Source organism: Drosophila bipectinata, chromosome 2L, assembly GCF_030179905.1.
Source record: "Drosophila bipectinata strain 14024-0381.07 chromosome 2L, DbipHiC1v2, whole genome shotgun sequence".
Classification (NCBI taxonomy): Eukaryota; Metazoa; Arthropoda; class Insecta; order Diptera; family Drosophilidae; genus Drosophila; species Drosophila bipectinata.
The window spans coordinates 18,356,858-18,367,926 of NC_091736.1; the positions used below are offsets into that span (position 1 = coordinate 18,356,858).

General features: G+C 42.8%; 1 protein-coding gene across 2 annotated transcripts; it reads left to right on the top strand.

The window, feature by feature from the left end:
• The first annotated feature begins 1,577 nt into the window (after positions 1–1,577).
• Sytalpha (Synaptotagmin alpha) lies at positions 1,578–10,290 on the top strand. 2 transcript variants are annotated; one of them, XM_070277670.1, is made up of 6 exons: positions 1,578–1,944; positions 7,310–7,505; positions 8,001–8,400; positions 8,453–8,687; positions 8,743–9,240; positions 9,307–10,290. In XM_070277670.1, the coding sequence occupies exons 2-6, from the start codon at positions 7,318–7,320 to the stop codon at positions 9,483–9,485; spliced, it is 1,500 nt and encodes a 499-aa protein (XP_070133771.1). In that variant the 5' UTR covers positions 1,578–1,944; positions 7,310–7,317; the 3' UTR covers positions 9,486–10,290. The 2 variants fall into 2 exon arrangements, with proteins under 2 accessions (XP_070133771.1, XP_017107041.2); XM_017251552.3 differs by having other exon boundaries at positions 8,004–8,400.
• The last annotated feature ends 779 nt before the right edge of the window (positions 10,291–11,069 follow it).

The following is an 11,069-nucleotide window of genomic DNA, read 5'->3' on the forward strand; positions in this document are numbered from 1 at the left end:
TGACCCATAATGGAAACAAAGATTGTGCCTCAAACCATTATCGCCGAACACTTTGAACTTGAAACTGGTTGGAAATCGGTGCCACACTTCTGAACTCTTTGAACTGTCTACATATTTAGATTGAAGAGAAGTGCAAAAGCTAATACAAGTTCTTACGAATGAAAAGGGCTGATGAAATTAATCGGATCATTTAATAGGCGCCAGACAAAACGCAATTAAGAGTACAGACATTGTAGTTATAAATAAAATGCAAAGCTAAACTAAAATGATACAACGACATCAACAAATATTGTTATTTGCCACGTTTCCAACTAAATATTATTCACACATCGAAGACGTCACAAGTCAATTGTTATTGAAAAGTATTATTTTCAATAGGTTCAAGTGCGATGTGCGGTTTTCGCATCTCTTGGAAATCTCGGAAACCCAATACCCCCCAAGTCAGTGTTAAGATCAGCATGATTACGTTCAAAACCACACTAAATTATAATGTAATCAAAAGTATTACGAGATGGGAATCTGGGTTAGGCCACTTGACTTTGACTTTGAGGTCAGAACTGCAGTCTCATACGTATTAGGATTAATCGTAAAGCCATCAAATTATGCCTGGGAATCTGAATGAGATTAAAAAAAGAAATTGCGTACAGTCTGAACCCCAAATTTGAGGTTATCAGCAATTATTTGTCATGACTCGGAAACATGTTTTAGCTTTTTTTTGGACTAAGGCGTATTTCGTTTACTATCAGTTTAGTCTCACAAAATGTAGGCGTATGGGATCGAAGTTTATGTTGCTCAAATTCCCCCGGATTTGGATTTGAAGAATTTTTGCAAAATGTATAGATTAGTCTTTAGACCTTCGAGAACATTGCCAAGTACATTGCCAAGTCCATGGCCATTAATGAGGCTCAACATAATTTAAATTCTATCAAAAATATATTGGGGAATAGTGTATTGAGATTAAAATAATTGTGATGACGCTAGTGACAAAACTTTCGCATATTTAAGGCACATATGTATAAATTCAACTAAAAGTATAAAATATACTTGAAATAAATTACTTTAAAATTTTATAATAATAGTAAAATAAACTTTGATGGTCATTGGAAAGAGTTTTTCCATTTAAAAAGCGTTTTTTGAGATTCTTAGCCAACTGACAGTTTTATTTACCAGGTGGCAACGTCAAAGACGCCTTTTATCCTCGAAAAGCTTATTTGAAATGAAGCTTTTAGCGGGAAACGCTAGCTATGAATCATTTGTGAGTTCGCGGGCTTTTGGAAAATGAGCCAGCTGTTGCTTGTTGGAGAGCTTTCCCTGAAATGGGTTCGAAAGGAATTAATTGCATATTTATGCATTTGGTTGAAAGTACCGGATATTGATAGTTGATAAATAATTTATATGAAATAAGGTCCTATAAGGCCCATTTTCCTTAAACCAGAGGGTGTAACGTACTTTTCCAAATCGAAAGCAAAGTCTCCCGCTTCCTGTTTGCGTGAGTGTGCGTGTGCATTGGTGTAAGTGTGAATGTGAGTGTGTGGGTGATGGAACATGACATCGGGCCAACTGCGTGTAATTTTCGGTGAACAACAACACAGTCGAGTTCCAGCAACGCTCCGGCCAAGTTGTTCAAGCGCGTGAGCCTCAAAAACAAAAGCCAACCGCCTTCCTTATCGCTTTCACTTTGAGAATCCATTGAAATAATTGACCAGTGTGGAAAAAAGGATTATTGAATTACAAATTTATGAAAGCCCGTTAATAAGGAAATTGTTTTCGAAAAACTCGTTAGGCCTGTAAGCTCGCACAGTATGCGGGACTCGGTGTAGAGCAAATTGCGCATACGCCACGTTGGACCATCAAAGGATTTCGCAAACATATTGTTGCGGAAAATTGCATGCCGCGATTTGAATAACAAAATTGTTTGCTCACATTATTGCAAATAATCAAAGGGTAAGTGCTGACACAATCGAATGATTTATTTACCACTCCATTTGCATATGAATGTATTGAAAAATGTTTTTGAATCCAAAAGCCCGTCAAAACTTACGCAGTATATCAAAGAATATTTCATAAACTAAGGAATGATATGAGAAGCACTGTTGTTGAAATTTAATTGAAACTTTACGAGTCCATAGCCTAGGACTCTGTATAGTCAACCGAAGTTTCCCTCAAACTTTTATTGTAAAAGTTTGTCTTTTGAATTTTTATTCGGAAATGCTTTACTGAAAACGAGGGGTCTCATTTCCAGAGAAAGGTTCTAAGTGAAATTGTTGTGAAAGCCGATATGGCTGGGCAATAGAAATGGAAAACCAAAAAGAGAACTTAGTCTGTCATGTTTTTTTTATATATTTAAATTCAAGGGGAAATTTGACTTTTTTTTTAAGAAATAAGGATGGAATAAGTAGGTAAACGGCAGTTAATATCCATCAATTTTTCATATCGGATTTTCATCAGATGTGTTTGCTTTGGAAAATGAATTTTCGCATCACTTTGAGCACCCTCTTTACCTTTTTGCAGTTGATTACTGATTGAAGTGATTGCATTGCGTATACGCCCTGTGTGCAGTGGCTGTGAAGTATCTTCCCTGAAAGGAAAAGCGTATTTTAATTTAATTAGTCTGGCTCTTGGGATCTCTGCCGACATATGTGGATAAGGTTACCCAATTTGCCGGATTTTGTTTGAAAAGCCAGTAAGGATTTCCTCCGACATCGAAACAAGAAAAAAATTCCTTCCTCTGCCGGAGGCTGTTTAACCTGGCGGTGAGCCTGGGCGGTGAAGCAGCCACTCAAACACAACTGGCAGGTCCTTGAAATACCCGTAGCACGTAACCGTCACCGTGACCGTGACCCCCGACCTCCATTCCGGAATCCGAGTTTCGAATCGAGCTCATTTTTTTGCTGGTTTGCGACCTTCGTCTTACATTCTGGCGAGTGGAGTGTCGGGCAGGCAACAGGCTGCAATAGGGAAGTGCATTTATTATAGACGTCTTCGAGTGGCGCGGAGCCATGAATATTTATCACATGTCCAAAGATTAATGCATTTTTAATGCAAAAAACGTCGCCCATTCAGCCGCAGGCCGTAAAAGGCGGCTGGAAAAAGGAAGGAAATAATGAGGCCCGACAGGCAGCCATGTTTGCTAACTTGTTGAGTTATTGGCAGCTCTTTAGCCTCCGGCCCCCAATGGGCGGGCTCTCCTTTTGTTCCAGGCTCAAGTATTAATATCACACTTATTATTTCCGCAGCCCACATGCCAGTTTTCCTTTTTAGCAACATTTTTCGTGTGCGCATGTAAACATGTTACGGTGTTTACTCCTTGGACATTTTCAGCGTTTTAATGAGCGTTTTATTGTTTATTTTTATGCTCCCGCCGCTAGTCTGGGGCGCATAACTTTGGCTCACTTTATTAAATTACTGTTTATCTTGCCCGACCGGGGCTTTCTCGGCTTTTATTTTGTATTTTATTTTCAATATTTTCCTGGGTTGCCATGCCAGGGTCCCATGGTTTAATGGCCTGTGGCAAATTGACATATGGTTGTTGATTTTAATAGGATATTTAACTTTGCTTTTATTGCATGCGGGTATTCTCGTGAATTTTCAAATAAAGTATAGAAGGATTGTCAACAGTGAGGCCGAACAGCTCCTGGTTTTAACTCATTTTTATACATTATATACGATCCTCTGGGATTATCAAGATACTTATTCCATACCGCAAACTTTGAGGCAGCTCCAAACTTTTGCCCACCACGCACATCCTTTTTATCCCCGCCACAAGCCATATATATTCATTGATGGCTAATTAGCAAAGCCAGCCTCCCATTTGGCCCGCTGATCCCATTGACATTGGGGTAGCAGGACAAACAACTGCGGCCGCCATTGGCGGGAGATAATCAACTCGAATAACGAAAACAGGACATTCCGGAGACGGACAACAGTCCGGGCAGAAGGGGCTAGATGGACGATAATGATGTTGATGATGTGGATAAAGTTGTTGCCCGGGTCCGACTATGGCATTACAGCGAGTAGTACAAATTGCTGATGCCTGATTATTGACGGGCAGGACCTCTGCATCCGTCAGCTTCTAGAGGCCGGCCTTCGTCCTGGGTAAACAGCCACAGCTTGTTTATTCAGACCGAAGGTTGGCCTGGGGTGTCTGAATATAAAATTGCATTGGATGAGTTAAAGCCAAGCGCAGAGTGCAGTCGTGGGAGGACACAACCCAAAGGATCCCTGGCTAGCAGCCTTCATAAGTTTTATTCCACACCTGGGCTGTGCTAATGAAAAAGGACGAGAAATGCACATAAAAAGATAGAACCTTCTCATTGGATGAGCATTTTTAGTAGAAGTTAACTAGAATTTTGTATTTTTCCAGTACGAGTATGATTTGTTTCAGTGCATCCCATAGAAAACAGCCACAGAACGCTCGCTTTTGTGTTTTTTTCTGGTCACTCTCGTGTCCAACCCAAAGGACAAAGGCAACGCGCATCCTGGCGGACCTGATGTCGTAATATAATTACTCCTTCCTGAGAGCTGGGGTGGGGAGAACGATTTCGCAATGCCCTACGGCAGGAAGCGCTAAACAATGTGGAAGGATGCAGGAAGGATAAGGAAAAGTGCTTCCGGAAGTAGAGGAAAAACGATAGTTTAATGGAACTTCTTCAGTGGATTAATGGAGCCAGGTTTATCTTAAACGAGGAGCTTCCGTTCAATCAAACTGAATATGATTCGACATGGAGGTTTTTTGTCATTGATATGTGAGCACTTTGAATGGCTTTAATGGATTTAAGGAGAAGGGACAATAGACCCAAATTATATATAATTTTTTAGCCCAATTTCAAGCTCCTTTACAATGTCCATCTACCCAGCCCGGGGGATAATAGGGCATACGGCTGGCTGACAACTGCAATTGAAAAGCAGCAGGGCGTGAGTCCGTGTTCGGGTCTTTGAGCCACAAAACACTTCATTAGACTAATGAACATAATTTCCCGTAATTGTGCAATTCGAAGTCGCTGATGACGCTGAAAGGCATCTGTATCTATTTATTCCACTTTTTGTAACTTGTGGAATGATGAAATCGCCAGCCGGGCCAGAAGAAATCACGGGCATGAGCTGGCCTGGTCGAGGGCCCACGCTCACCCACCGTTTTCCCAGGCAGCCAATGAACCATGCGGCTGATTTTATCGATTAGATAAACTTAATTTTAGTCACTCTGTGTCAACACATTAACGACTTGCCATGTTCCTGGCCTTGACTTTGCCGCGGGCCGCGAGCCAAACAAAAGCGGCGAACCACAGGCGGAAGTAGTGCGTCCCTTATCTAGGGATTCCAGCGAAAAGCTAAAAGTGAAAATGTGCGCGATAAAGCCGCAAAATGATTTACAAAGCCCGCTCGCCAAGGAGAAAGGAGACAGACAGGCAGTCCGACGGACAGGCAGACAGACTCTGGGGGCAGGGCTAAAGCGCGGTTTTTGTATTGAAATTTATGGCAGCGGCAATAAATCCCAATATGCCCACAGGTAGACACATGTGCGAATGATGCATGTTGGCAAATACCAGGGTCCCAACCAGGGAGCAGAAGCAGGAAAGGATTCAACATACCTTCCCCCAACAGGTGCTTGTCAGAGAACAAAGGCATTCATAATTTTAGGGAGTGTGTTTGATTATAAATATTATTATATATATTTTTTAAAACCACATCGCAGCCACAACTTCCCTTTTGAAATTCAGTTTCAGTTTTAAACCACATATGCCAGGATATAGTAGGGCTGTCAGGACAAAGGCATCCAACCGAATGACAGACTGACGGAGCGACTGACTCAGTGATTGAATGAATGAGTGGGCGCGGCTGTGCGATCTGCCCAATTTGACATTGATTGGGTTATATGTGATTTACATGGGCCGGGGCTCGGTCTTTGTTGGAACACGGGATGAATGGAAAAAGTAACGAGGTAGCCATATCAGCTCTGTGGCATTTCAATAATAAGCCCAGGGATTAGAGCCCGATTGACTGGCAAATAGATTTCACTGAAAAGGTCTATATAAAGCATATTGTTTCGGGAAATCGCTTATCTCGTGAACTGTCAAAATTCAAATTATAACTAATTTCATAAGTTCACCAGCCCACGACAAGTACTCAGTCTTCCAGGTGGGCTGAGCCTACTCACATAGGGGAACATAAATCATTTTCCAGGACTTTAAAGCAAGAGGTGGGGGACCAGTGGGACAGGTAGGGGATTGAACCCGCACACGACCCATGCAAGGCCGTAAAAGAAGGCCAAGACCCACGGCCCAAAAAAGGAAGTTGGCCGTAAATAAATAATGAACCAAGAGTAAATTGCAAAACTGCCAAGAAAACGGGGTAAGTGGGGGGGCGGGTACAAAGCCAAAGGATCCGGGACTAAACGAAAAGAAAGACTCATCCAAAGGTAGCGGCAAAATATAAATATAAATGTACTAATTAATTAACAAGTCGCTTATAAATTTTGCTTTTGAACAGACATCGCTTCGTCTTGTTGGCACTTTTGTGCATTCCCTACATTTCTAGGACACTGTGAAAAATAATGTTGACTATCTTACAAACAATTCATGCCAAGGATTAGGGGCTATCATAAAGTTTCCTTAAGAAAACAATTGGGTTCTGATTTGCCAGCAAAGTAACCTTCATATTTTTCAGTAATTACACGAGTTTAGCATTCAGCTCCTTCCTTTCTGTCCTCGTACTTGTTCTTGAGCGAGTGGGTGGACTTTTGAGGACTCTTGTGGGGGTCATGGGAGTGGGATGGTGGGGTTCACCTGGCAGTTTGCTCGGCTAATTGCGGACTAACCGAGAACGAGGCGCCTTTATAGCAATTTTGTGGCTGCCGTCCAACAAAGACAAAGCCTCCTGTCGCCTCCTGCCCCGAGTCCCTCTTTGATCCTAGCCTGGAACTGTCAGCACGTGCTTGTGGTCAGGATTTGCGGGAGAACCGCAAAATAGCACCCGACCACTACCTTAAGCCGCTCAATTAATAACCCAAAAAGCCAGAGAATCCGTAGAAGCCGGGGAAGCTGGGAAGGCTGGGGTGGCTGGCAAGATGAATGTCGGACGTGGGGCCCGAGCTTTGATTTATTTATGAGGCCCAAACACACGGGGTCCTGACTTGCTAATGAATGTTTTATGGCTAGTTTGGGTGTCATTAGTCGGGTCAGAGAGCGGGTCAGAAGGTGCTCATATAATTGAGCCACGTTACCAGGGGACCTAGAATAGAATAGCATATGTTATTTTATGTGTAAGAAGTTGATGCATTTCTTGACCCTCGGATACCTGTTTTACTCGGCAGCCGGAGCAATGGACATTGTCATACGTGAGGAGGACATTTCCCTGGCCCAGATTGGCGTCTACGCCTCGGTGTCCTTTCTGGTGGTCTCTGCAGTGGGGGCCGCCCTCTACACCACCTGCTCGAAGCGCTACCGCCTGAACTGGTTCGAGCAGAATCTCTTGGAGTCGGCCAACGAAAAGGACGAGGACCAACAGAGGTGAGTCAATGCGAACTTTGTTTCGCCAAACCTAATTAAATTTCATTTACGAAACAATTAATCAAGGCATGCAAAATCTGCCCCCAAAGACTCATTAATCACTTGCGTTTAAAAATGTTTGCGCGACAAGTTCAATGGCCAATTTTTTCAAATAAATCTTGGGGTGTCAGAAAAATATTCATTCAGAAAGAGTATCTTTTTTTGTTTCCAGTACATTTCCATTTATTTTGTATAATTTGGGAGACAACCGGAGTATTAAATATACCTTGTAGGTACAAGCACACATTCGGGAACACTCAGGGTAATGCAATTTGCCCTTCCCCAGCGATCGGGGGAAAAATAAGTGTGTTTTTCTTTCTGAAAATGGCAAGCTTGTGTAAAATAATTCGAAAATGTTTGGCAACTTCAAGTGGGCCTTTTCGAGCACCCTCGTTGCCCCTAAATTGTACACAATAACAACCTGCTATGCTATGTGTTCTCCCCTTTCCTTTCCAGCAGGGAGGCTCTGGTTGCCGGTGCCGTGGGCTACAATGTGGACAACGTGAACGAGGTGCCGCGTGGGAAATTCGGGCCTGGAAACGGCGGAAACCTCAGTCCCACCTCCCTCAAGAGCGAGGACAACGACCCGGCCTTCTGGGTACCGGCCTCGGTCACCTCCACCTCGGCCATCCAGCAACAGGTGTCGAACACCACCGAAGAGTCCGCCCCACCCACACCCACCTCGCCCACCGGCAGCCTCAAGTCGAACACTCTCTCCTACTGCTCAACCGCCTCGGTTCCCATTGCCCGATCCGACAAGCATGTAGTCCTGGCCATGCACCCGGGTCGTCCGCGAGTGTCCTCGATGAATGCCAAACTGGATCACACCAAAATCGATATGACCCTGTACAGGAGCGTAAGTAAGGGAGCTTCGATAAGAGGTCTGAGATTAAAAGATTCCTTTCCAGCACTCCCAGCCAAAGACCATAAACCCTGTGACCATCAATGAAGTTAGGGGCGATCTCCACGTGAGTATTGGCTACGACCCCGTAGGAGGTCTTCTAAATGTTAGGTTATTGGAGGCCCAGAACCTACAGCCCAGGCAGTTTAGTGGCACTGCAGATCCCTATGCCAAGGTCCGACTTCTGCCCGACAAGAAGAACTTTTGGCAAACGCGCATTCACAAGAAGACTCTGAATCCAGGTAGGTTTTATCCTTGAAGTTATGAAATTAGGACTCACAAAGGACCTTCTCTTAGTATTCGATGAGCAGTTTGTTTTCGAGGTTACCGCCGGAGTTGTAGACAAGCGAACTGTGGAAATCCTACTCTACGATTTCGACGCCTATTCCCGACACGTTTGCATTGGGGGAAGCAAAATCCACCTGGCCAACCTGGACTTGAGTGAGCAGGTGAAGCTATGGACGCCGTTGAGCTCCGCTTCGGCCCAGGACATGAAGGTGGACCTCGGCGATATAATGGTGTCTCTGGCTTACTTGCCTTCGGCAGAACGGTTGATGGTGGTGCTGATCAAGGCCCGGAACCTCAGGATTGTGGACGATGCCCGAAACTCATCAGATCCGTATGTAAAGGTGACTCTCCTAGGACCCGGAGGTAAGAAGATGAAGAAGCGCAAGACAGGCGTTCAGAGAGGAACCTTGAATCCGGTTTACAATGAAGCACTGGCCTTCGATGTGGGAAAGGAAACACTGAAGAATTGTGTCCTGGAGTTTTCTGTAGTCCACGATGGTTTATTGGGTGAGTTGTGATGGAAATATTTAAGTTTTTAGATTAATTTTCTGTTAAAACACTCTATTTCTGCAGGTTCAAGTGAGATTTTGGGACGCGCCATCATTGGAAATTCACCGGAAGTGCGCACCGAGGAGAAAATATTTTTCGAGGAAATTTTCCGGGCCAAGAACGCAACAGCTCAATGGGTTCCACTCCAAGAGCCCGCAACCAACTTGGCCACTACAGCCAAGTCCACAACCAGCCGGAACTAGCTTCCACAGTTGTCGGCGGCGCTTGGTTCTTGTCTCAAATAACATGGCGGTGGAGGGTGTCTTGGCCAAATGAAAAATACGGTTACGCGAAATACCTGATGTAGAAATTGGTAAAAGAATTACCACATATATGTATTGGCGGATATAAATCCTTTTGAACAAATCAGAATAGTAAGCCGAGTATGAGGATATCAAAATCATAAACAGTTCACAACATAACTCAGTATTCGGCATCGTACTTGAAAAAAACCTCATTCACTCATATACTGGAATAAGGGAACTTGCAGGGATAAGTTTTAAGCTGGAAGGATCGAGGGAGAATGAAACCCAAAGAAAACAAACTACTTGAAACAACTTGAATATCACAGTGAATGTGCTTTGTATTGCATCAATTAATCAGAAATATATATATTTATTATTCCCTATATGTGTCAAAATGTCAAGAAGTACCTAAAACACAAATACCTACTGAGAAGATGAACAAATCAATTATAATGTTAATTTAATAATTTTTGTAGGCGAAGGTTTCAGGGCAAAGCGGGCACAACACAGAAGCATTCTATTTAACTTTTGGCTTGGAAAACATGTATAACTGTGCACAGCAACGTAGAAGTAATTTTTACCAAATAAAGCTATTCTTATATTAATATTATATCCCCTATAAGTAGAAAATGATGATTGTGTCTATATAGTAGATCTGTAGTTAAACGCACTATGTATTCTATATTCGCATACCAACTGTATTAACTATATGCTAAATATGTATCCATGTCAAATAAAGCCCTTAGAGATCTTTGACTTTAAATTTGAATCCTCAAACGAAAGGTTAATTGCCAAACTTTCTCTTGGCCAACTAGTTGTTGCCTGAAATTAATCACGAGGTCGGACTTCAAACGCTTCATGTTTTTCAGTTTCCATTGACCGAAACCAAAAGAATTCCTTCTTTTTAAATACTTCGGAAAGAGCGAGAAACTAGAACAGTGGGGGAGAAACCTTTTGGAAAACCCGTTGCCTTATTTTCCAAAATTGACTGATAACTCGGCCAGGAGATGCGACGAGCCACGGTACATTGGATGTTAAAGCAGCCATAGTGGCTGGACCTGCCCCCTGGTGCTGAAACTAAAAACGGAAAACTGTTGCGGTGTCCTGTCTGTGTCTATATAAGTTCCCCGTAAATTTCCTTTTCAATCAAAATGTGCTTTCATTCAATTTAAAAGGCATCGACGAGTTTAAGTAGCCGCAGTCGGGCAGGAGAAGGCGTTGGAAAAGAAGGGAACTTTGAACTAGTGCCAGAAATTGTTGGCGCCAAAGAAAAGTTAACATGCTCAAGGGGGTGCGCACTGAAAAATATTAAAGAGGACTTTTATAATTATCATAAAACTATTTAAAAATTATCATTGCCTAGATAATAACTTAACTTACAAGATAGTATTCAAAAGCAGCCTTCGTTAGAAGTTTTTCTTAGATTTTAGTGTATTTTATTATATAGTGTATTAGATTATAGTCTTAGTGTACTGATAAGCTGGTAAAAGGTACCGGATACATTCTTATGGAATTTCAGCCAAGTCCATGGGAGCATTACAA

What these genes read in the sequence shown, in the direction of transcription:
- Sytalpha (XM_070277670.1), top strand. Translation starts at nt 7,318, where the DNA reads ATGGACATTGTCATACGTGAGGAGGACATTTCCCTGGCCCAGATTGGC. An exon ending in CAAGAAGACTCTGAATCCAG is followed by an intron (nt 8,688 to 8,742) that starts GTAGGTTTTATC and finishes ACCTTCTCTTAG; the next exon opens with TATTCGATGAGCAGTTTGTT. An exon ending in AGTCCACGATGGTTTATTGG is followed by an intron (nt 9,241 to 9,306) that starts GTGAGTTGTGAT and finishes CTATTTCTGCAG; the next exon opens with GTTCAAGTGAGATTTTGGGA.